Source organism: Cervus elaphus, chromosome 9, assembly GCF_910594005.1.
Source record: "Cervus elaphus chromosome 9, mCerEla1.1, whole genome shotgun sequence".
Lineage (NCBI taxonomy): Eukaryota > Metazoa > Chordata > Mammalia > Artiodactyla > Cervidae > Cervus > Cervus elaphus.
Genome location: NC_057823.1, coordinates 11,754,080 through 11,779,281, shown reverse-complemented (window position 1 = coordinate 11,779,281; position 25,202 = coordinate 11,754,080). Strand labels below are relative to the sequence as shown.

The window sequence follows — 25,202 nt, the reverse complement described above, 5'->3', positions numbered from 1 at the left end:
GCCTGTGTCCTTGAATCCACTCTATCCTCAGGGCCTAGAACAGCTCCTGACACATACTATGAGTTAAAGGATTTTTATGCAGGGGACAAAGGAAGACAGACTGGGGTAACTGGCAGGCAGGCTTTGGCTAGGCAGGCCCATCCCAGAGATAAAAGTGAAAAAGTAAAATGTGTTAGTTGCTCAGTCATGTCCAACTCTTTGTGACCCCAGACTGTAACCCACCAGGCTCTCTGTCCAGGGGATTCTCCAGGCAAAAACACTGGAGTGGGTTGCCATACCCTTCTCCAGGGGCTCTTCCCCAACCAGGGATCAAATCCGGGTCTCCTGCATCGCAGGCAGATTCTTTACCATCTAAGCCACTAGAGAAGCCCCCAGAGGTAAGAGAAAGGTAATATTTCTGAGACCCTCAGACTGAGTCACCACACTGCTGCCAGTCATGACAGTGCTCCCAGAGGCCAGGACAAGGCTAGGAAGATAAAAGTTAATGTGACCATCCTGGGGCTGGATGGTTCACCTTCGACGTGTATGACCTTCACTCGGAGGCTGGAGCCAGGAGTCCCCAGAAACTCTGGTTAATTTGGAGCAGGAGAATCCAGGAACTGGGGAGGCAGGCCTGACACCCCAGATGGCTATTCAGGGAGCTGGTTCCCTTCCTGTGCTGAGTCCACAATCTCACTTATCCTAACAGAGCCAAGAGCTGTTTTCCCATAGATCTGAGACAGAGATCCCAGGGATCTTTCCCAGGCTGGGGCGGGAGAATTTGACCTCACAAGGCCAGGAGTCATGACCGGGAGGGAGATCATGGGCATTTACCCAGGGCCTGGCTGGAGAGGAGTCCAGACCTCCACCTACCTGCCTGTGAGGGTCCTTCCTCAGTGAGGTGTCAGAAGCCAGGCATGGAGGCCCCCTGTTCGTAAGCTAGGAACAAGCTCATCAGCACTGCCCATTAGAATGTTCTATGTTGCTTCAACTGAGCCCTTGACGGGCTCACAATATGGCTAGTGTGAGTGAGGAACTGAATTTTTCATCGTATTTAATTTTAATTAACTTGCATTTAAATGGAAGTAGCCAGACGTGGCTACAAGTACTGTATTGGACAGAGCAGCATTTAGCTGAGGACTCCAGACTGGCGGTGGAAGCCAGGGACAGAAAGGTCATAGTTCATGGTCAACGCAGCTCTGGGCTTTGACTTTGGCAAGATGGGTGGGGTCTCATGGACAGGAGAAGTAGGACACTCAGTATCTAGCTCCACAGAGAGGCATACCTGGTTCCCTGGGGTCAAAGTGCTTGCTCACACGTGCACACATGCCTGCCGGTATGGGAGCATATGAGGGTGGTGCGGCTGAGGGTAACCACAGAAGCACTTGTGTGCAGTCTAGGAGTTTCATCCATGTGCATCAAGAGTCCATCCGTATATATACAACCTGGGAGCATGCAAGCCAGTGTGAGAACTCCTGGGTGCATGCAGGCCAGTGAGCTAGGGCCATCAGTCCAACAGGTCTTGCAAGAAGGCCCACATATATTGGTGCATTTCCACAGGATTGGTCTGGGGGATCCAGTGCCCCGTGCCTGGCAGGATGTGGGCTTCGAGCCGGCCTGGCACAAAACGGCTGCTGATGGCCTCTACCAGCCCTTGCTCAAAATACGGGTCCTTCTCCCCCCATAGCAGCAGTGTGGGTGTGGCCAGCTCCTGGGGCTCCAGGGGGAAGGTCCTGTGATCAAGACAGACAGACAGGCAGAAGGATGGCTGCCCCACTCCTAGCCCCACGCCCACAACTCTCCTGAGCTTATCAGGACCTGGGTCCTCACCTGAAGATGTTTCGATAGTAGTTGAGGGGCCCAGTGAGGCCACCAGGCTGTGAGAAGTCATAAAGGAAGGCTTCAAGTTCACTGGGGGTCAACTGTGGGATGCCCCTCTTTCGGTGGGTGAGGGTGGTCTTAAGGATCTGGGCACACAACAGGACGCCGGCTTCAGTCCCAACCCATGACCCTCCACCCAGCCCTGGGCCTTCACCCTACTGCACCTGGAAGTCAGACATGGATAGCAGCTTCTCAGGCAGCCAGGGAAGCTGGAACAGGAAAATGTAGTTGGAACGGAAGAACTGGCCGATGTGGTGCAAAGAGTAGTCTAGGGTGGGGAGAGGAAGGCAGCGGTGAGGCCTGGGTTTCTGCAGGCCCCACACCTCTGCACTTGACACATACCCAGATCATGCACACAGATATGCCAACACTCAGGAATATCACAGCTGCCTGCCTGAGCCTGTGGGGACACTCAGTGGTCCTCTTGGCCAGGGCACCAGCTTGTCTCTCTCCTAAGTGGTCGCTGTACCCACAGAATGGGGGCACTTTCCTCCACAGTCCCCGGGAGCTCCCTGAGACACTGGCATACTCCCCCTGCCATGTCTGAATGCGTTTCTCCTGCCTCATTCAGCAAACATTTATTGACCACCCACTGGCCTTGTTCTAGACTCTGAAGATAGAGCAGTGAATGGAACAGACAAAACTCTCATGCCCTCAGGAAGCTGGAGACAGAGACAGATAAGAAACAACAAAAAAAAGAGTGAGAGATAATACAGCTCTGACTACAATTCTGGGATTTAAAATTAGGTGATGTGATGGACACTAGGTGGCCAGAGAAATGACACCTCAAATGTTATTGTAGTTGCTTCTGTTTCCCCAACTGGACCATGGGATAATAACATTTTCATAAGCCCAGGAGGCTTTTGTAGGTTACTCTATGCAGGTTCCTTGTCAAAGCAATTGTAGGGCTTTTTGGGCGGTCCAGTGGTTGAGAAGGCACCCTGCAATGCAGGGGAAATGGGTTCAATCCCTGATCTGGGAAAATCTCACATGCTGTGGAGTAACAAAGCCCAAGTACCACAACTATTGGGACTGTGCTCCAGAGCCTGGGAGCCACAACTACTGAGCCCACATGTCACAACTACTGAAGCCCACACACCTAGAACCCATGCTCTGCAACAGGAGAAGCCACCACAATGAGAAGCCTGTGAAACGCAACAAAGAGTAGCCCTTGCCCATCGCAACTAGAGAAAGCCCACGTGCAGCAACGAAGACCCAGCACAGCCAAAAATAAAATAAATAAATAGTAGATCTTGGGGGAAAAAGCAATTGCAACCTGCAACTGCTCACAAAAATGTGGATTACTCCTAGGTGTACTGTCACAGATTATAGATTGCGAGCACCATGGGGGAAGGAACCCAGGTTTACCGCTGTGCCCCCAGCCCCGGGAGATGGACAGAGAGGTGCTGACACAGACATACACACCCCTTCACACAAGCACACTCCAGCATCCAGGACTCCCCAACACACCTTGGTACACTGACATGGGGGCAGCACTGACCACTACCATTCGCTCCACCAGGGATGGGTAGTAGATGGAGAAATTCCAGGCTAGGAGTGCACCCCAGTCATGGCCCACGAGGACACACTTGGAGTAACCTGGCGGGGAGGTCAGAGGAAACTGTGTAAGGCAGATGTCAGGTAGAGGTGAGGCAGGGGTGAGGGGGGCCAGGGCTGGGATGGGGGCACCTCCCTACCCAGACCCAGAATGACATCCTGGATATCTGCCATCAGCAGGTCGATGGTGTAACAATCCACATCCTTTGGCGCATCGGAGGAGCCGTATCCCCGCAGGTCCACAGCCACCACGTGGAAGCGGCTCTGAAACTCCCGGAGCTGGTAGCGCCAGGAGAACCTGTTAGGCGGGCCAGGGAGGGAGGCTGAGTCAGGGTACCAGGGCAGCACCTCTGCATGACGCCCAGCAGGGACCCTGGGGTGACCCCCACTTTCCTGCTCAGGACTTCCCAGAAGGGAGGATGGGGAACCACAGCAGGTCAGCTGCGCTCTGGATTCTGGGCAGCCTCAACATGGATATTTCTGCGTCCCATCCCTTCAGGGCCTCCTGTCTCCATCTATCTCCGTGTGGACCCCTGTCCTCCAGGACCCCGTCTAGGCCTGATATACTTTGCCTTAGGGGCTCCCAGTTTACCCAGCCCTGTCTCCGCCTCCTCAGCGCTCTAGTGGTCCAAGCTCCACATCTCCTGCCCCACCCCACCCCCTCCCGCATCCGGTCCCGTGCGGCTCAGGACCCTGGGCCTCCAACATACCAGTTCTCAGGGAAGCCATGCAGAAACAGCATGAGGGGCCCTTTGCCGCGTCCAGCAGAGACATAGTGCAAGCGCAGGCCCGAGCTCTGGGGGAGGGCACAGTCTGAGACCTGGGAAACCCCTCTTCCCCGGGCCTGAACACCTCCCTTCTCCCAGGTCACATGCGTACTCAGACTTGGATTCACCCATTTGCCACTCCGCACCGGTCCAACAAGAGCCGGCCTCCCAGGATCCTTGACCCTCGAAAGCCCGGTGACGACGCCCCCTCCTGCCCCCACCCCCAACATACTCACCCTAAGAATCAGGAAGCAGTGCTCTCCCAGCGTGGGGTCGCTCAAGCAGACCGGTGGGGTGTGCCGGGGGCGCCCGCAAAAGCCGCGTCGCGGCCGGCACATCACATGCGTGAGCGCGATGCAGCCATAGACAGCTGCAGCCACCAGTGCTGCCGAGAACACGAGGCTCCACATAAAGGCACGAAGCAGCTTCAGAGTGAGGCGCGAGGGCGCCAGTAGCGCAGTCACCACCAGCTCGGGCATGTCGCCGCGTCCCGGGACTACCGCGTTGCCGTCTGGGGTATGGGCGGGGGGCGCGGGCTGCAGCAGCGAGGCGGGATTTGGGCTGGAGAGCCCGCCGCCTTTCGTCTGGAGCCCCTCCGTATCGTCGGGGTTTGCCGAACGCACCGAGAGAAGAGCTGGGCGGCTCAGACCGAAACTGCCATGGCTTACAATTCAACTAAGTGTTAGATAAACACCTGGGCGCGACAGTGGCCGGGAGCAAGGCTCGAGGTGCGGGGGAGGAGGCTGCGAGGACCAGACTCAGGTGGTTGGGGTGGAGCCTTGGGGAGAAGGGATGCTAAAGGCTCGGGCTGTGGGAGGGATCTATAAAGGCTTAGGCGAGTCTTAAGGGGCAGGGGTCTAGTAGGACGCCGGAGTTGGCTGGGTGATCGGGATCTAAAGTCTAGAGGGAGACTGGGGTCCTGCATGAACAGAAGACAGGAGGCGCTGTGGGTGAAATGGGTGGGGTCTGGGGCAAAGGGGCGGGGCAATGCAGAGTAAGTGCGGCCTACTAGTCGGAAAGGTGGGCCCCAACTAGGCCTAAGAGCGTTATATGGGATAGGGGCGCGGCTTAGGAGGCTGGGAATGAGGATGGAGCCTGGAAAAGGCGGGACCTAAGTTCGGCGGAGAAGGCCCGAGGAAGGGTCTGGATGGTTTCGGTGAGAGGGATGGACCAATGAGCTGCGAGTCGGCCTGGTTATGGGCCAATGAGGCGGGAGGGGCGGGGTCGGAACCTAATATGGCGGGTCAGGCGGGCCCGGAAGCGGAAGAAGGGGGATAGGTAGTGCCATGGCGAAGGTTAGGAGGGAGTCGTGGGCTGTCGCCGCGGCCCAAGGAGGCCTTGGAAGCTTCTGCCTCTACCCTCATCTCCCAGGAGCTCCCCTCCCTGGAGCGCGCGACCCGCCCCTCGGTCTGCCTCCGAGAGACCTAGCAGCACCTACACTAAGCTCTGGTTCCAACGGTGGTCCAGCGGCGCAGACCCCGCGCCGGCTCCAGTTGGTCCAGCGGATCCGTTGGCCCGCCCCTGCACGTCTGTGATTGGGTAGCAGCGGTTATTGACGTGCAGGCTACAGGTAGCCCCGGAGCCAATCCGCAGTTGCTGAGACCGGGACTCAGCCAGTGGTGACCTAAGAAGACCGGAGCTTAACGCCTAGAGGGCAGGCCCGGCCCGGGCGCTGGAGAACCGGACTGGTCGAATCACTCAGGCTCTGGTCAAAAGAGGAAACAGAGCAGGGTTGGACGAGAAGCCCGGGAGGGTAGCTTCTTCCTCCTGCAGTTTTGCAATCTTCCTCCCAAGATCCTAAACATTTCAAAGTTACTCATTATTTAACCCTGATAATAATCCTATTAAGTGTAGATACTATCACCTTCCTGCATTATAAACCAAAAACCTTGAAATTCTAGTATTAAATCATTTGCCTGAAGCCTAACAGCTGACTCAACAGCAATCAAGGACTTGAGAAAAACCTCAGTCTTAGGTTCCACCTCTTCCTCCAACCAGAGGCAGTCTTTGGGATGATTGTCGATATTTATTAATAGCTATCTCTAAATGTGTTTATGTGGTTTTATCTTTTGATTACCAATTTGGGGCATTGACCGTCATTGTCACCACCACTGCAGGAGCCGTATCCCTGTTTAGTTTTCCTACTGGTTTCCTCTAACTTTACCGCATTTTGTCACCTCTCATCCTCTCTTACAAGGGCTTTCGTGGTGACTTAGTGGTAAAATCCACCTGTCAACGCAGGAGATGCAGGTTTGACCCCTGGGTTGGTAAGATCCCCTGGAGAAGGAAAAGGCAACCTACACCAGTGTTCTTGCCTGGGAAACCCCATGGGCAGAGGAACCTGGTGGGCTACAGTCCCGGGGTCACAAGAGTCGGACACAGCTTAGCTACCGAACATCATCACCAAATCTTCACTTACATCTACCAGTTAACCTTGCCTTTGTATTGTCAAAGCTGCTCAACATTGTACTTGTCCTGGGACCATATTAAGTTCATAGGTCCCTATTTATTTTTTTAATCAAATACTGCAGTAGTGATTCAATCAGTATAAAATCGAAAGAGCTGTAGATCTGTAATAAAAATCCAAATTTAGGGAAGGAAGGGCAAACTTTAAAACAGCATCCAGTAGAGAAGGGCTGGGGATGGTGTAGGCAAGTGAACAGGCACGTTGCAACTGTGGGGATGTGTATCAGCCACTGTCAAACCAGTGTAGTTTCTTGGTTTCTCATGGAAAACATTTTATACACCTAGTTTTTTCCTTCTATACTTAAGCTCATTCAGTGTTCAGATAGGACCATTCCTTGTTTTTCTTGGTGATATTACCACATAGGTTCCTATTTAAAGGGAAATCATGGTTTATGTGGTTCTGTTTCAGTAAACAATTCATCTCAGAGCCCAACAGAGATCTATGATTACATTGCGTATATTATACAAACATTTGTTCACCTTGCGTTTATCACCCACCTTTTCTTGCACAGTTAGCCTGTATCATGGCTTTGGTTTCACTTACATTTTCCATCAAATCAATTTTCCAACCACTTGATCCAGGAATCCCTCCTCCTGAAGCCTCTAACCTGGCTGCTGCATACACCAGCCATGGCTGGGGGGTGTTTGTGGATCTCCCTTCTTCTGCTGTTGCAGAACACTGACTCCTACATTCCCCCTACCCACACCCATTCCCAAGCTCTACCCTTAAAAAGACAGCAGGAGTCACAGGATGATAATTTTATATTCAGTACAAATGTTTATTTTTGCAATGAGAACTGCACAAAAAAAAAAAAAAAACTTTTAGTATATAAGTGAAAAGTCTACGAATTCCCTTCTACAAATGTCTAAAGTGTTTAATACAAGTCTCAGATTCACTGACATAATTATTGGCCAAGCGATCCGTGCATACAGTACAGTATGGGCTCGTACACACCTCTTACTCTTGTATAGAACTAAGATTTCTAGTACTGTGGGAGGGATTGGGAAATGGCCAGAGAAATTAAATAGTAGATCCAAGTTCTAATTACAACCCAGTTAGAGAAACACCCTTCAAGGAGGTGTGGAGAGGGCCATGGCAGAGTTAAATCTTTAGAAGGAAGGTGCAGACATAACCGTTTCTCCAGCTAAACAGACTTGGCCTGGGGAAGTTTCTAAAACAAAACACGGAACAAAAAATGAGGGAGTGGGATGAGAAGGAAGAAACCCCATGGAACCAAAATATAAGTCACACTTGAACCAGCACAGTGGTTTGTTTATAAGGAAGTGCTGTGGGAGGGGAAGAGGATGGGGAGGAGTGTGGAGCAGAAGTGGGGCAGGTCTCTGGCTGAATGCCTGAACTACGATATACCATCAGTTGGGACGTTTGGCAGATCCCAAACCCAAGATACAGGGCCTTTCTGCTTGAAAAAGAGAATGTGAGTTAATAAACAGTGCTGGAAATGTTTCACTTTGTGTCTGTGCATACGTGTAAGTGATAAAACGTTCATCCTACATCCTGGGGGCTGCTCTTGAGTACTGCCCTTGCCCTGTGGCTGGGGCATGTGTGTGCAGATGGGTGCACAGGCAGGCCCAGCAGGGTGTCCACCCGGCAGGCTTGGGGGTGGAGTAGGGGTGAGGAGCCTATCTGGGGGGATGTACATTATCTAAGTATCTGATTAACCCTGAGCTTAAATGAAAGGAGGAGTTCGGTTGAGGCAGGCAAGGTGGGAGACGTGGCTCAAGTCCTTTGGGTGAGTGGGAGATCAGGATGGAGGAAGGGCAAAGGGGAAGAATACTGTCTGGAGTTTGGCCAGGTTCTGCTGGAGCATGTCACCACCAACTTCGAGTCCGCAGGGAGGGATACCTGGGCTCCCAGTTACAGCTTCAGCCTAGAGGGGGCAGCTCCTGCCCAGGGACAGGCCAGGTGGTCCCAGGTGGTAGTTCTTGTACCGAGGTGGTGTATGTGTGTGTGTGTGGGGGTGGGCAGACCTAGCCTAGGCAACAACAGGTGGTTCACAAAGAAATATCAGGGAGACGCCAGCATTAAAAAAGAGAGATGTGTTTATTCCATGATCAGTACAGACCAAATGCATATTCACCGTATGAAAGTCACACCAGTCAATGACTCCAGAGTTTGGCCAACACTGAGGCGCCAGCGTCATGGTGTAGAGTGGGTTCTCATGGCACGCGTAACCTCACCAAGGGCTCCAATTATAAAATTAAAAAAAAAAAGTCAGGAAGGGGCAGCCGGTTGGTAGGGCCAAGCGCCGGGCAGGGAGTCTGCCTCAGTCTGTGGCCTATGGCCCCTTGCGCCCGCCTCACCCCATGGCCCTTCCTCTCCTGGTTAAAAAAAAAAGAAAAAAAAAAAACAAAACTCAAAAACAAAACAAAACAAAACAAAAACAACAACACAGATTTTACGTTAAAAATAAAAAGAAGAAGCCAACAAACGGGGGGAGGAAAAAAGGATAAGAAAACGCAGTTTTCTGGTTTTATAATTAAAAATAGACTAGTAAAGTTTGAAACTGAGTAAAATATAGGCAGTTTTTTTTGTGTTTTGTATGTTTTGTTTTTTTTTGTGTGTGTGGGTTTTGTTTTGTTTTTTTTTTTGAGTTTTTTTTACACCAGTTTGGTGGAGTCACCAACAAACTTCAAACAAAGATATGCCAACTATGTTTCACTACACAGTACAGCCACGGTCACACACTACCCACAGCGCGGTGGCAGCCGCCGCTCAATGAGGAGACGATCACACCATTTCAGAGATAAGCAGTGCCATTGTGTCTGGAGGAGAAGAGAGAATTAAAAATAAAATAGAATCCAACAAAAAATATATATATAGAAAAAAAAAACAAAACAAAACCAGAAACACAAGTGGGAAGGAACTGACTTTGGTTGGTGGCCTCACTCGCCAGGCGAGGCCGGCCCACACACACACGTGTGACAGTCACCTCGCTCCAGATTGCCATGGACACACACACACCTCCACGGCACTATTCCCTTTTGCACAAGCGAACACTTACAGAGAGCGGCTCTCAATTAAAGGCTTGTGGGGGGAGGGGAAGGGAGGGGTGGGGTCTGTTCAAGGCAAAGTCAGTGCCAGCAAGGGGGTGGGCCAGCGCCCTTGCCACCTCCAGCTCTTGCAAACCTGCCCTGGTCTCCTGGGTGTGGGCAGCGGCAGCTGGGGTGTGGGAAAGGACTCCCGGCGGGCAGGACGTCACAAACGTCACGCTCTTGGGGACAGTAAACCAGTCACGGTGGCGGCAGCAACGATGTCCTGTGTATACTGTGTAGACATTTGGCAGAGAGAAGGGCTCTGCCCCACACGCGGGGACTCGGGGCTTGGGTCTAGCCAGCACTTGCTCATGGCGAGGCGTGCCCTGTGCCGACGTCCTGTGGGGGTGGCAGGACGTCCGGCTGGCTGTAAGGCAGACAGGCTCTGCGATCCTCAGCTGCCCATCAGGCCTTCCCCAGGCACAGCATGCAGGAGAGCCAGGCCTGGAGACACCCCCTCGCCGCTGCTACTGCCTCCACTGCTGCCCCTAACACTATGGAGAGTCAACGTTTTGCCAGGAAATCAAAGTCAGAAGTCACCCAGGTGCTCTCAGAAAAGATTTTCTTCAAATATTGACAACAGATCACTCTGGAAATTCATGTCAATGGTAGCTGCCATCTGGAGGAGAGAGGAGGGTGGGAGGAAGTGAAATTCGGTGCCCTGCCCTTGCCGTGGCTCCCAGAACCTCAGCCCTCCCTCCAGCAATCGCTCTCCCCACAAGCCCACACTGCAGCACTTCCCGAATCAGCCCTGAGCACCCCGGAGGCCCAGAGGCCAGCACAGCAAACAAGGAGAGCTCGGCCCTGAGTTCCTGCCCAGTGGCTCTCTGCTTGCACCCTGCCACCTCCTGGACCTCAGGGACCCCTTTCTCAACTCCCCCAGGGGTGGATCTCTTCCCAGCAGTGCCCAGCAGAGCCCCCCGGCTCACCGCTTCCCGGCGCCTTCGCTCCTGCTCCTGCTTCCGGGCCAGCTCTCTCTGCTGGTCCAGCATGGACTGGGGCTGGGAGCTCCGGGCCTGGGGGGCGGCGGCGGCAGCTACGGCAGCTGCCTGTTGCTGCTGCTGCTGCTGCTCCTGGCGCTGCTGCTGCTGCTCCTGGCGCCGCCGCGCCTCCTCATGGGCTCGCCGGGCCTGCTCCAGCGCATCCTCATCTTCCCGGCTCCTGAGCAGGGCAGGGCTCCGGGTCAGCGTCCACATGGGGACGGCTTTGAGCCCAGGGAGCCCCATGCCCCACCCAGATCCCACATCCACCTCATGCGCTCCTGCCGCAGCCGCTCCTTCTCCTTCTCTGCGTGCTCGGCCTGCGCCTTCAAGGCCTTCTCACGCTCCTCCTTCTCCCGGGCGGCACGGCGGAACTGCTCAAAGCTGTCACTCGAGGACTTGGCTGTGGAGGACGGGGTGGTGGGATGCTTCTGCACCAGGCTCGCCCAGGAGCCCATGTTCTTGATCTTTAGGTCCTGTGAGGCAGAGAGACCACGGGGCTGGTGAGGGACTCTGCTGTGCCTGGGCTCCTCGAGAGGCCCAGAGTCTGAGGACGCACCCACCAAGGCACCTCCCTGGGTGCCCTGGGTGGGGTGGGAGTGAAGGGCATTCCTGGGTCCAACCACTCCTACCTTTTTGGGTGCAACTGGCGTCTTCGGCTCCTGTTTCTGTTTGTCCTTGTCTGGGGCCCCTGGTGGGGGTGCATTCTGCTCAGGGGGCCGAATGACAGGCCTCCCGACATCCACAGGCTTCATCTCAGGCCCTGGAACACAAACAGCCCATGGGCCTGGGCCCTGCCCACCTCAGCAGGGCACGGCTGACCGGCCCGCAGAAAGCTCACGCCCAGTGCAGGCCGGAGGCCCTCCACCTCTGCTGGGGCTGGGGAGGGCACTCACGCTGGGGCAAGTGGACGGGGGCCTTGATGCTCTCCGGGTGCTTGGGGGGCTCCGGCCGCAGTGAGGGGCTGAAGGGCTCACTGCGGATGATGGGTGAGTGGATCTTCTCCTCCTTCACCACCACCAGGGGCTGGGGCTGGACCACGGAGGCCGCGCGGAGCTCCTGGGACAGCACAGGCATGGCAGCCGGTGAGGCAGACAGCCACCTCTGGTCCCGCTCGCCCCCACCCCTGGGGGCTGATGCCTAGCCCTGCCCTTTACCTGCTTCTTAGGCTGGACATTTTGCTGGGGTGGCGACTGGTGGGTCAGGCTCTGGAACTGTGGCATCTGGGGGGAATGTATCATAAGCGGGGAGGGGGCTTCACGGAGGTGACCTAAGAGAAGGAACAAGGAGCTTATCAGCCAGTCTGGTGTGGAGGCCACAGGCCCTGATCCCAGCCAGGGAAGCCCTCCAACGGCTCAGCCACTGGCATCCGGGCTCTCTGCTCACTGCGCTGCACTCAGCGGTTCAGCTGTGTCTGACTCTGCAACCCCACGGACTACAGCCCACCAAGCTCCTCTGTCCATGAGAATTCTCCAACCAAGAATACCGAATGGGTAAATTCCTTCTTCAGGGGAACTTCCCAACCAGGGAATCGAACCAGGGTCTCTTGCATTGCTGGTGGATTCTTCACCAGCTGAGCCCACTGTGTTCACTGTACTCACTGTAGAACAGGGCTCTACGGAGCCATGAGCTCAGTCCTGGTTGTCTGATACCACTGTGTGTCAGGAAAAACAGCGTTCATACAGATACATTTGGGCCTAGGTGGGGTCTGGACTTAAGCCCTTTTATAATTCTTCAGGTGGTCCCATGGTATGACCTGGGTCAAATACGGGGGATGTCAATAACCCCACAGAGCAGGCAGCCTGGGTGCCCAGCTGTCCCCATGTGACTGGGCCAGTCTGCCTGGACAGATGCTTTGGGTCTAAGGCCGGATGCCCAGGAACCTCCCCAACACAACTCAACCTGCAGGGCCCACACAGTGGGGAGAAGGCTGGGACTGGCCTACCCCACAGCAGAACAAGCAATGGACACGCGGCTCTTGCAGAAGGTGGGCTGGCGCACCCACCTTCATCCAAGCCAACACTGGGGGGATCTAGGCAGCCTTGGCCCAGGCCTGCCAGAAATCCCCAAACACACAGCTACAACAAGCCCCCTGTGCGGCTCGTCCCCTTGGGAGCCCCTTCTGAGGCGGACCTAGATGATGGCTCCCAGGCCTGTGACATGGAGGCATCTCCTGCCTCCTGGTGGCTCACCCAGCAGTACATAAAGCGGAGCCCGGCAGCCTGGGGCAGCGCTTGCAAGCTGGCCGTCCCAGGGACGCGTGCCAAGCCTCCTTGGACTCCAAAAACTTGGCCTTTGACCCAAAGCCCCCAGCTGGACTCCAACACACATCACTCCCTGTGATCCATTCCAGGCCACAGAACTCAGGCAGAAATGGGCCCAGGGCCTGTAAGCACAGGTAGCCAGAGGGAACTTGCCCTGCCCCAGATGCTGACTCTTCCAAAGGCACCTCATCACCAGCCCACCCCTGGTCTCAGGCTTGAGGAAACCTCCAGACTTCTGCAAGCTGCTGGGACCACTACTGCTCTTCCCTGGAAAGGACGGCCAGCTGCTCTCAGCTCAGGATGCACTGCGAGCCGCTTGGCACCTGGCAGCTTTTACCAGGTTTAGGAATAGTCACAGCCTAAAGCCAACAGCTTTACTAAATTTGTTGGCAGCACCCACAGCACCCCTCAAGCCAGGCCGCACAGTCTATGTGCCAAGCCCAGGACCCTCAGCTCTGACCCTCACATGTCACCACAGCACGAGGCATCAACAAGAATACTGCCAGAGTGTTTTGGTCAGAGACACCTAGAAAACAAGTACTCAGGGAAGGCAGGAGAGCTTGGCCTGCCCAATGCTGCTGACTGAAAATGGGCAGTCGAGATGAGGCTAGAGGCTGGGAGCAGAAGACACAGATGGCTTCCCGGTAAGTTGTGTGCTACCTTTTAGCGCTTTTAGCTTTTAATCAGGCTATATCTGACTAAAACATGAAGTATCATTGCTCCTTTTCTGCTGCCTCTCTCCAACCAACCCAGAGCCTCCAAGGCTCAGCTCTGAGCTCATCTCAGCCCGCCGCGCCCAGCTGACCCACCTGGCTCCTTGGGATGAGATTCTGGGCCTAGCCAGCCTCCCCAAAGCCCAGAGGCAGCGTGGGGACACTCACCAGCGGCGTAGGGGTCCGACTTGTGGTGCCGGGGTGAAGGGTGGTGCTGGATGACCTGCTGAGGCTTGGCGGGCTGCGGCGGGGGCGGCTGCTGGCCCGCGGGCGGGTGGGGCGGCTGCTGGCCGGGGGGCGGCGGGGGCTGCTGGATGTGGGCGGGGAACGGCATGGGCTGCATGTGCACGGGCCGTGGGGGGGGCTGGTGCTGCTGCTGGGGCGGGGGCTGGGGCTGGGGCGGCGGGGGCGGCGGCGGCTGCTGCTGCTGCAGCTGCTGCTGCACGGCGGGGTGGGGCGGGGGCGGCAGGGGGGGCGGGGGCTGGGACTGCACCTTCACGGAAGGGAGTAGTGGCGTGGGGGGCTGCACCTTCTGCAGCTGCTGCAGGTACAGCTGCATCTGCATGGAGGTGAGGGGTGGGGCAGGCGGCTCTTCGTCCTCCTGCAGCAGCACTTGGGGGGGCTGAGCCATGGGGGGCTGCGGGAGGAGGGGCGGCTGGGCCAGGGCGGGCGACACAGCAGGGGGACGGGGCGCCTTGGGGGGCAGGGCGGCAGCTCGGTTACTGGGCCGTGATGGCTGCTGAGGCAGCGCGTTGTGCAAAGCTGCAAGGACGGGAGCCGGGTGGTGAGGCTCACGCACTGTGCGGCCCCCAGCCCAGCCTTTCTCCTCCATCCTGACCTCTGACTTGTCTCCCTCCAACTGGCAACCTCTCCCCACCCTCCTCGGCTTCCCCAGAACTCGAGAGTCAGGACGGCATCCAGGGAGGGCTACAGGAACAAGCCCCCCCCAGCCAGCATCATCCTGCCCTGCACTCTGTGCCCTCAACTTTCCTCCCTCCCCTCCAACTTTCTCCCCATCCCCACATCCCTTCCAGGATGAAAGTTCGTGCCCCCTTCCCTACCCCTGACTGGGAGCCGCAGAGGAGTCCCATCCTTTCCCACCTCACACTGTGAGGCCTGGCCCAGCAGACCTGAATCAGTGTCTTCTGCACCAAAGCACTATCTCTCTACACAAGGTCTGTCCTGTCCTGTCCATGCTCCTGGCGTCATTTCCAGAATGGGCCCCAAGGAGCGGCCAATCTCCCCTGAGCGACCAGACGGCTGAGGCTAAGAGGGGTTCTGCCGGCCGCTCTGGGGACCCTATCAGCGTGCTCAGACCCGAGGGACGCGGTGGCCACTCACCTGGGGGAGACACCACCGAGTGCTGGTTGAGATGAGGCGGAGGGCTGTGCTCAGCAGGCTGGGGCAGGTGCGGGGGCAGCTCGGGCTGCGGCAGGTGCAGGATGGGCTGGGTGAAGTGGCCGATGGGGTCGAAGACGCTGCCTGGAAGCTGGGGCTCCAGCACAGGCACCTGGGCGGCGATGAAGGGCGGAGGCGAGGACTTCATCGCGGGGGCCGCCTGCTGCGGCATGGCCGGGGGCGGGGGTGGGGCCGGGGGCTGCGGCGGCGGCTGCTGCTGGGTCGGCGGCGGCGGCGGCGGGGGCTGCTGGGGCGGCGGTGGCGGCGGCGGGGGCACGGGGGCTGCGGCCTGCTGCATCTGCTGATGGTGGTGGTGGTGGTGCTGCAGGCAGGCAGGACAGGCTGACGTGAGGCCGGCCTGCCGCGCGCGTCTGCGCGAGACGCGGGGGCCCTCCCAGCCAGGGCCCCCACAGGCAGGCGGCCACTGCCCACCTGCTCCCAGATGCCCCCGAAACCACCTACCTTCTTCTGCTCCCTCCCAGGATGCCCCTTCTTTTTGGACTTCGGAGCCATCTCTGTGGAGGTAAAGAGAAGGCGGTGAGGCTCTAGGGGAGAAGACTGGGAGCGGGCCTTCCGCGCGGAGCAAGAAGAAAACAAAGTGTGACTTCAGGAGAAGGGCCAAGTGACGGTGAGAGGGAGAGTGGCCGGGTTCCGTCTGGGGCGGGGGTCACAAGGGATGGAAAGGTGTGTGGGTGTCACCTACCCATTTTGCCTGCGGCTTTTTTTCCTAGCGGGGACCATGCCTAGCTTCCCCGCCACACTCCAGACCACCAGCTCCATGACGAGCACACCCGAACGCGTGGGAGACTGCTATGAAGGACCTCCTGGCCCAACCGTCTCCCCTTCTTGGCTAGTCAGAGGCCTCCACAGGGACCTGAGCATCTGCACCCCAACCTGCTTCGCCCTGGGACCACCACGGGGCTTGAAATGATCTTGTCCATTTAAGTAATTAGCCAAGTAAGGCTCAGAGAAGTTGAGGGACTTGCCCCAGCCACACAGCCTAGAAGCAACAACTCGGCGGCCTCCAGCTGCACTGCCCTGTGACACTTGCGCCTTCCCACTGTCCCAAGGGATGCAGAAATGCACGGGCTGGGGTGACAGGGACCACTGGCGCCAGCTCGGGTCAAGGCCCTGGCCACAGAGCCGTGGGGCAGGTGAAGAGAGTGCTGACAAGTGGGAGTGCTGACAAGCTGGAGCACTTTGGGGAGGGAGAGAAGCCAGCCAGCCAGCCAGCCTCTCTGGACGACCCAGGAACCAATGAGGGAGGCACTCAATGCTGCGGCCAGCAGAGGCGGCGGCCGCTGGCCAGACTCCTCTTCCTCTCAGGAGACCAGCCTCAGAGAAGTCCCTGTGTTGGGACACGGTCCATGGGCTGGAGGGAGAAAACAGTGCGCGTCCTGGCTTCTCAGGAGCCCGTGGCCTGCTGCCGCCACTGTGGGGGCACACGTGGGGTCTGCCCGTCTCTGTCAGGAGTGTGCCAGAGCCAGCCTGAGCCCCTCTGCCCCCACTCTAGAGAGCTTCATGCTAAGGAACTTTGGCCCACGGATTCCCCTCGCCAAACACTGCTGGGTGCACATGCTGGAGCGGGAGACAGGGAGGGGAAGCCGGGCCAGGGCTCGAGGGCTGGGAAGTGAAGCCGCCGACCACCAGGGGGGACTTGGGACCCCGCCCGTGGTGCCTTTGGGATTCCTGTCACTGAGAGGCACCTTGTCGCTTCGCCTGGCCTCCCCTGCACTCCTCACCAGGGTGCTGGCTCTTGTCACTGGTGCTGGAGGACACACGCTTTTTGCCCAAAGTGGGGCTAGCTCCGCTGGTAGCTGCTTCACGGAGGGCAGTGCTAAGGAAGTTTTGGAGAGGCGTATGGCCTTGGTGCAGCGTGCCAGGTAGAGGGGTGAGGGGGACCTCGTGCCCTGCCAGAACTCACCATTCCATGCAAGAGGTAAGACAGTGACACAAAACTCTGCGGCTACAGACACGTTTTTACACGAGTGGCGGTGACTAGGGATGCCTGGGGTGCGGGAACTGCAGGCCCAGCCCCAACCCCAGATACTAGAGATGCTGGGATGCAGGGCTCAGGACTCTACGGGTCACATATGAGCACCGGTAGAAAGGACACTCTTGAGTCACACGTATCAAAGGGAGCAGTTTGGGTAATTTGCAGGACTGGGCCACAAGCCGGGTGTCTGGGAGCCTGAGGGTGAAGGAATGCTGGACCATACAGAGGCTGGAAGCCCAGGGCCGAGGGGACCCTACACGCATAAAGCTGGAGCACGGCACACAGGAGGAAGAGGGCGGGGCGTTCTCCCAGGCCGGGCTCCTCTCCCAGCATGGATTCTAGCAACAGAAACTGCAGCTCAAGGGAGGCTGGGGGCAGCTGCTCGCACCCTGGCCTGCCTTTGGAGGGCCTGGGGTAGGAAGGTGGTCAGTGCGTTAAGTATGACCGGGATAGGACACTGTGTCGCAGGGAGAAGGTTGGATGGGGTTGGGGTGGCCTGTCATCTCATGGCCTTGGTGGGGAAACACTTTTTTTCCGACACAAAAGAGGGACAGGTGGCTTTGAGCCCTCACCATCTCCCTGTAGCCATGAGCAAGAGAGGCCCACCCGGGGAACTAGTGGGGACGAACTGCACTGGGGCCCTTAAGGATCCAGGGAGTGGATATCAGCTGCCTTAGAAAGGTCACCAGGAGTAACCCCCCCAGGCTGCACAGAAGTGCGGGGCGGGGCTTGCCTAGAGCGGGAGAGAAGGTGGGAGGCACCCAGAAGACCACCAGGACCAGAAGACTCAAAGGGCCGGCAGCGGGGACCAAGGGGTGCCAGAGCCTATCTGGGGCCGTCACATCTGGCTCATGTGCACCACTCGCCTTGTGGTAGGAAGACAAGACAGAAGTGCACAACTTCACCACACACCAGCCCCAAGACACCCCCCACACAAAACTCTCTAGAGAGGGTTACATGAAGATGGCCTCAAGTACTGTGTGATCTTTATTCCATGAACATCTTGAACTCAACACAAATTTCAGCTTTACATAGGATGGTAATTGTACAAAGAATTAAAACGTTTTTGTAAAATCTGATTAAAACACTGATTCCTCCCCACTCCCCCACAACTCAAGGGAAGGAGACAGGATGGAAGGCAAGGGCAGAGGTGCAGAGCCCCCTCAACTGAACCGACTGGAAGCCTCCGCACCAGCAGACACCTGGCCCACCACCCTTCCCAAGAGCAACTTCTCAGGCCCGGCTGGCACCGCCCGCCGCCCGCACACTGGAGGCTGCCGCAAGGGTGGGCGGGCTTCTGCTCTTCCTGGGGTACCGGTGCCAGCCCGAATCAAACGATCGAGTTCTCTGTCAGACGGAAGCACCATGGGCAAGGACAGGACCCCTGAACAGAGAAGTGCAAGGATCACACGGAAGAGCTGGCCTGGGGCTACAGCCTCTGTGCCCACGAGTGGGAAGGGATGGGGGTGGCACACAGGCTGACGCCGTGGGAATCTAGCCTGCCATTTGTTCCAAGACGGCAGAATCTTCCCAGAAAGACAATGCCAGCAGCTTCCCAACTGTCCTGTGGGAATCTCTGGGCATGAAGCCCCCGGACCCAAGCCAGGCCAAGCAGTACTGGAAACACATCACGAACAGGCCAAAGGGCAGCTCAAAATAGTCTGTTTGGCAAATGAGCTCAACTGGAAGCCGACCGGCTGGAGGATCCGGGAGCAGCTGAGGCACTCCCAAGTATCACCGCAGGGCCCAAGGGGCTCCGGGGAGGCTGAGCACAGAATCCAAGGCCAAGGCCAAGGCCAGTCTGGGGCAGTTACAGCTGCTTGGGCCCAAGGTCCCAAGGAGCTGGGGAGGGGGCCAGGCTTCCATGCAGCTGCTGGCCAACTGCACCTCCTCAAGCTCGCTCCCAGGTGCAGGAGGAGGCTGATCCCAAAACGCCAGGAGACAGTCAGGCCTCGAAGTACACACCAACTACACTTAAAACAAACGCTATTCCTTAGGGGACTTTTCACGCCAGGCAGTTTTCTGCTGAGATGTCGGATTCATGACCAAAAAAGGGCTGATGTTTATTTTTAGAGCCAAAAAAAAAAAAAAAAAAAAAAGCCTATCCAGTGCCTCTCAGAGAGCTTGGATGATGTGGCCCACCTGGTGGCCCCCATCATTCTTGGGGGTGAACTGAGGGGAGTACTTGCATGTGCACGAAGAGGGCCAAAGGCTCCAATGCCCTCACCACTGACTGGTCCAGCCCTTTCACGCTACTAGCCCAGATCACGAGGCGAGGTCGCCCTAGCCCAGCGGGGGCGAGGACTGTGGGCTGGAGGAGTCAGGTCAGCCGGAGGCACGGCCACATCTCCCCAGATGTCCCTCACTCCCAGCCTGCCTGGCAGCTCCTGCAGTCTGCATCTATGTACCTGGGAAGGGAGGAGTGAGGAGGCTGCCTAGGAGGTACTTTCCCTGTGCGACTTTAGGAGAAGAGGCCAAAGAAGTTGGGAAGATGCCCAACAGACAACAGTGGGAACAATGAAAACGGAGAGAGGACTCCGGGGGGCTGAAAGTCAGCTGTGGCTGGTGGGAGCCTCTGGCCAATAGAGCCGCATGGGTCACCAGAGAAGGCAGACTGAGGGACAGCCCCGAGGAGCCATGGGCCCAGCTGGCCTCGCCTCTAAAGCCTCGCTCCTCACTTGGGGAAGCTCTAGATGTTACAGTGTTCTTCCTGAGGCTGAGGTGAGTGAGATCTTCCCTGGGCTAACATCATCGGAAGGTCCAGGAGGGAAGCAGTTAGGATCCAGAGTCCCCCCAAAAGAGGGAGGGGTGAAGACAGGAAACGTGTTTGTGATGGGGCCTTGCACACGGAGCAGCACCACATGAATGTGTGTGCAGGGGGATTGTCATCACCCTCTGGGAGATGCCACCCGCTCAGAGGACCCCAGACGACCAGGGAGGCTGGGCAGAACAGCCAGGCAGTCTTTACACAGGAGGCCCGGGCGGGCGGGCGGCCAGGCAGGCAGCCTTCCCAGAGGCGGGACTAGGTGTGAGCTGCTGGACATGACTAATCCACCCCGGGGGACAGGCCCAGGGCTCTGAGGAATTCCATAACTTGATGGAGTCCTGTCCCTTTCACGGAAGAAAATGGACTTAAGCTATAGCTTGCTGGGAAGGAATCTGGAACTGAAGACCGTTTTATTAAGAGTCCGTGTCCAATGATTAGGCAGGACCTACGTAGAGGGAGAGAGAAACCAGTGTGAGAGAAATGGTGTGGAATGTACCGTTTAAGTTACAAGAACAGAAGAACTGCAGACCAAGCCAGCCTCCGGTGCCCCGCCTGCTGTCAGGGCACGAGAAGACAGCGTCGCAACTAGGAGCTCCACCCCCTGCCTGGCCAGCTGTGGGTGGGGACAAGCCCACCTTCCCCTGAGAAGGGCCTCAGATCAGGCACGCACGGATGTCTCCAGAACCGCCTGAGCCTGCTCATGCCTCTAAACAGAACGGCTTCCAGTAATGAGCTCCATGTGTGCCCACTGCGTGCTGGGGTCTCCTTTGCTGGGCTCTGCTGCTGAGAGATTACCCTACCTGTCCTCCCCTCCTTGCATCACTTCTGAAGTCCTGCGTGGTGTGCCACGCCCACTGGGCACCCACTGATTCTGTTGTTACCCCCCAGGGTCCGCTTTTCTGCACCCTATCTCAGCGAAGTAATGCTGACCCTGACTTGGGGCTCAGCTGGAAGGAGGGAATGCCCCTAAGAAAGGAGCTCTGGAGTGCAAAACCTCTAGCTAACAGCCTCTGCATTCCTATGAACTCCAAGAAACAAACAAAATTATAAGAAAGAGGAGCCAGTGACATATACTGTTGAGAGAGCAAATTAAAAATAAAAAAAAGTTGAGGAAGAAAGTTGTCCTTTCTTTTTTCCCAGGAATCGAATGCAGCTTCCTTTGACTGGGGAGAGGGGCTGGGGCTCTTTCCCACCAACAGAGCAGAGCAGATGCTTCTGTTAGAATCACGGATGCAACCGACACTGCACTCCCATGGTCCCCAAGTGTGTGCGTGTGTGGGAAAAACCCGCCCACCGGCTGCTCTCTCATTCAAGGCACATTCCACAAGGCTCACCCTCGCCCGTGAAGCCCTCGAATCCCGCCCTGCATGTGTGTGGGTGTGAGGGGTCACCTGGCACGGCAGGCAGATTGGCTACAGCCCCATCCTCCAGATCTCTTCCTGCCCCCACCCCAGCCAGGGACTTAGCCCTTCCCCAAGAACAAGCATCACACCCTTGGGAGTGGGCAGCAGCAGGCCTCAAGATGGGACAAGAACCGAGTCATTCCAAGACCCAGGGTCGCGGAAGCTGAGGCTGGTTGTCTAGGAAGAATGCCCCACGGCCTCTGTCTGCACTTTCCAGCTCAAATCTTTCCAAAACATACAGCATTCCTTTTCCCCCTGGAGCTATTAAGAAACACCCACATGCTCCGATCCTGGGAAAAGGAAACCAGGAGACTAAAATAGCTGGTGCATGCTCCCTCTGCAACTAGAAGACCAAAACCAAGTCCAAGAGAATGCTCTGAACTCCTACCTCAGCGCAGGCTAGGGATGCTCCTGAGAGGGACAGGAGGTACTGGCCAGCCCTGTATGCCCATAAAACCTGTGGGTAGTACTGGGGAGGAGCCAGACATCAGCAATGGGATGGGGTGAAAATTTACGCTGGCTCAGGGGCAGTGGGAGGGTGGCCCTTGTACCACTGTCTTTGGCCCAATACTAAACCCTCAAGCAGATTCAGAGTTTAACCACAGTCAAAGCTCAATGGAAGACTATGACTCAGGTAACAGTTGGGTTCAAAAGACGTGGTGGGTCTGGCCAAGAGTGCTGCCATGCTGCTCAAGGGAGGAGGTGCACACGGTGGCCTGGGACAGAAAGACCCCCCGACCCCAGTCTGTGGATGCACCGCATCCCTGAACAGTAGCCCTGTCCCAATAAGCAGCGCCCTGTCCCGAGCAGTTGGCAGCACCCTTGTCTGTGGGCAGTGGCCAGAGATGAGACCGTGTGCCACTGCCCCGGCCCCAATTTAGTGCCTCTGGTCAGTTTCTTTTGGTGATTCGTGTCCGGGGCTGTGTTGGCAGAACTGACAAATACAAGCCCTTCAGGAATTTCGGCTCTAATCCAAATGGAAACACAAGAACAAGAAGGGTGAAACAGTTAAGCCCCCAAAGACCAAGAGAAATACCCCCAGTGCCCCCCACCCCCCCTCCCTGCCAAGGCAGAACCACCTGTACCTAGTCACAGCAATCTACCCAGCTCCAGGGACCCCACACAAGGAACCACCCAGCAAGCAAGCAGTTTCCTGTGCAGGAAGGTGGTGGCAGACAGCCCATCCCCTGGAACCAGGGCGCGGGCTCCCACTTGGGACCTGTAGCATCTGAGGTGCAGGGCACAAATCTACAGGCTGGGTCCCTCCCGAGAGCAGAAGCTCTCAGTCGGCCCCCGGAGCTCTCCAGAGCACACAGATGGCAAAGGAAAAGCCAGAACCACGAAGACAAAGGACAGCCTCGCAAAACCAAGGTGGGGAGGGCGCCTGGGGAGGAGGCGGTGAGGCAGCGAAGGGAGCCGCCAGGGCTGGACTGCCGGAGCCTGGGAGCCTGCAGGCTGGCGGCTCCGAGACTGTAAATCTTGCCCTCCTTCCCGCCAGGACAGCTGTTCCCAGGACTCTCAGATTACTTGTTGCACAATCTTTCCACTTTCTTTAAAGGAGGGAAAAATGTGAAGGAAAAAAAAAAATCTCGGCAGCAGCAGAGAGCTGCTGGCAATGCCGTCATGGTTACTCCACAGGAGGCAGCAGCAGGAGGGGTATAAGGCGCTCAGAAGCTCAGGAGTCAGGGACAAAGGCCACGGTCACAGATTAACGACTGGGACACTGGGTTATGATGGTCATGACACCCTAAGGTGCCACATTGGGTGGGGCCTGGTCGCGCTGTTTTAGCCATCAGGTCCTCTGCCAGTTTCAATCTCTGGGGTTTTCTTTGGTAGCTCAGATCCTTAGGAGAAAAGGCTGCAAAACCCCTAGTAGGAGAAGCCTGCTAGAAAACACAGGAGGTATAAAACCCCAGAAGCAAAGGCAAACCTGTGGTTTGGCTGGAACTGAGATTGAGAAGTCAGCAGCAACCTGGAATGCTAATTAAGCCCCAGAATACAGCCATTCACCCTGCGGAGGGCGCTGGGCCCTGGCCTGAGGCCCCACTCTGCCTCAGCAAGCATGGGGTGTGGTGCCCCCTACTGGCCAGCAGATTCTAAAAATGCACTGGAAGGGGGAACTGGTTAGGAAGAAAGAAAAAAGGGTAAAGGATAGAGAGGTGACCAGCAAACTACCCACAGCAGTCTCTGCACACCACAGGAGCTCAATAAATACAGAACATCCTCAATGGATTTCACATCACTCGGGCCCACTGAGAATGAGCTAGTCCAGAGCACTGATGTCCTAGAGAAGGCTCCCCTCCCCCTCCCCTGGGAAACCTGGTGTCCTTACAAGGGGAAAAGAACAGTGACAAGGTCCAGGGACCCCCTGCCCCACAGGACCCACACACCTCACTGCAGCACCACTCTTTTCAACTGCTGCAGACAATCCTCACACCTCCTCGGCACACCAGATCACATTATCTATCTATGAGAACTAAGGGGAGTGTGTCGTTTACTCCCAGCCACAGTGAAGTATCAGAGACAGGGTTAGGTACACGGAAGAATACGCCCGGAGTCCTGATGCCCGCTGTGGATGTGCACACTGCAGCCTGCCTGGAGGGATGGGCCCAAGGCAGGCTCGTGGGTGGTCTACAGACTGTTGACTCAGCCGATGAAGACACCTGCCTGCCCACCACCAACCCTATTCACGCAGAAACAGAAAGTCAGCTCCACCTCACAGAGCAGCCTAGTCACCAGGCTTCTTCCCAGCCTCTCCTCTGGGCCAGTATGAGCATCAGCTCCCCTGAGAATAACCAGAAATGCTTGTGTCTGGAGGAAAGGTCCCCTGCCCCACCACTGGCACAGCTCTAGGCACGTGCCCCCACCTCCCACGTCAAGGCTGCTGCTCAGCCGCACCAGGGGGCACACGTGCACGCCCGTGGAGCATGGAGAGAAGGAACTGTTAGAGGTACAGGACACGCATGTCCAAGTGCGTGCAGTTAGGAGCAGCCAATGCAGCAGTGAGCAAACTCCGGGGAGGACGGCAGTGCTCTAAGCCCCGAGAACAGCGGGGCCAAAAGCAGGCTGCTCCACACCTGCCGAAGCACGTCACCTGAAAGGGCCGAGTTGCAGGCAACGGTGCCGCTGGGGGACTCTGAGGCGGGGCAGGGTCACGCGAAGATCAGTTCCATCATCTGCCCCCTTTCCTCCTTTCCCAGGGCTCTGCAGGGTCAACACCACTGGCCACTTGTCTCCCCCACCAGCCCAGGTCAGGGGTGGGGTGGAGGTAGGTGCTGGGATACCCACCACCCCAGGTACAGGTCAGCATGGTGACCAGGAAGATGGACAGATGGGAGGGCCCCGCAGGCTCTTATGACTGCCGTCTCTGCTCCCTGGTAGCCTAAGGGCGGAACGCAGGCAGGAGTGCGGTGAGACTACATCAAAGACACCTAACCTGTTTCAGAGTCTTCGCTGTCAGAGGAGCTGGACTCGCTGGTGCTCTCCGACTCTGAGGACGAGAAGCCCTTCATCTTGGAGGAGCCAGCGATCACATCAACTTTCTCAGCTGCAATAAAGCAACGGGGACAAGAGTCAGGCAGGGCCAAGAGCCCCATGAGCCAGAGAGCTGCTCCCAAAGCCCGGCTGCTGTCCTTCCAGACCCCGGCCCGACACACACTTTCCAAGGGCGCAGCTAGCCTACCAGGCACAATAGCCAAAATCCTGGCTCACACTCAACTTTCAAGGCCCCTTCAATCTCTCAAAACACCCGCTCACAGAGTTCACTGAGGACTAGGAGACCAGGGTAGGAGGGAACTCCCTCACCAGGGACTGCTGGAGCATGCTCCCTCAGCTACTTCTCTGGCAGTGGGGAGAGGGCCTAAGGGGATGTGACAATCCGAGGCAAAGCGAGATGGGGGCGGGCCCCAGGGGCCTCCCAGCTCCTTGGTGCGCAGAGGGAGGCGGGTGTCACTGTGTGCCACCCTGAACAGAGGGGA

The 25,202-nt window shown here is 57.0% G+C and overlaps 2 protein-coding genes across 3 annotated transcripts in view; both read right to left on the bottom strand.

Moving 5' to 3' along the window:
- Positions 1-1,020: 1,020 nt before the first annotated feature.
- On the bottom strand, positions 1,021-5,698 carry EPHX3 (epoxide hydrolase 3). Its single transcript, XM_043911163.1, has 8 exons — positions 5,623-5,698; positions 4,421-4,695; positions 4,128-4,213; positions 3,558-3,715; positions 3,331-3,459; positions 2,025-2,128; positions 1,810-1,946; positions 1,021-1,712 (listed from the first exon to the last, which is right to left on the bottom strand). The coding sequence occupies exons 2-8, from the start codon at positions 4,661-4,663 to the stop codon at positions 1,487-1,489; spliced, it is 1,083 nt and encodes a 360-aa protein (XP_043767098.1). The 5' UTR covers positions 4,664-4,695; positions 5,623-5,698; the 3' UTR covers positions 1,021-1,486.
- Positions 5,699-8,693: 2,995 nt separating this feature from the next.
- Positions 8,694-25,202, bottom strand: part of BRD4 (bromodomain containing 4) — an 86,426-nt gene continuing 69,917 nt past the window's right edge. Inside the window, exons 11-20 of one of the 2 annotated variants that reach the window (XM_043911156.1) lie at positions 24,662-24,772; positions 15,522-15,574; positions 15,003-15,381; positions 13,830-14,423; positions 11,842-11,954; positions 11,581-11,743; positions 11,317-11,447; positions 10,955-11,160; positions 10,634-10,865; positions 8,694-10,323 (exon numbers count right to left, since the gene is read on the bottom strand). In XM_043911156.1, coding sequence (XP_043767091.1) covers positions 10,255-10,323; positions 10,634-10,865; positions 10,955-11,160; positions 11,317-11,447; positions 11,581-11,743; positions 11,842-11,954; positions 13,830-14,423; positions 15,003-15,381; positions 15,522-15,574; positions 24,662-24,772 — 2,051 coding nt within the window. In that variant the 3' untranslated portion in view covers positions 8,694-10,254. Of the gene's footprint in view, positions 10,324-10,633; positions 10,866-10,954; positions 11,161-11,316; positions 11,448-11,580; positions 11,744-11,841; positions 11,955-13,829; positions 14,424-15,002; positions 15,382-15,521; positions 15,575-18,013; positions 20,268-24,661; positions 24,773-25,202 lie in introns of those variants that run through there. The other variant, XM_043911157.1, reaches the window with a different exon arrangement.

What these genes read in the sequence shown, in the direction of transcription:
- EPHX3 (XM_043911163.1), bottom strand. Translation starts at nt 4,663, where the DNA reads ATGCCCGAGCTGGTGGTGACTGCGCTACTGGCGCCCTCGCGCCTCACT. An exon ending in GGATGTCATTCTGGGTCTGG is followed by an intron (nt 3,460 to 3,557) that starts GTAGGGAGGTGC and finishes CCTCCCCGCCAG; the next exon opens with GTTACTCCAAGTGTGTCCTC. An exon ending in CCCCATGTCAGTGTACCAAG is followed by an intron (nt 2,129 to 3,330) that starts GTGTGTTGGGGA and finishes TCCCCACCCTAG; the next exon opens with ACTACTCTTTGCACCACATC.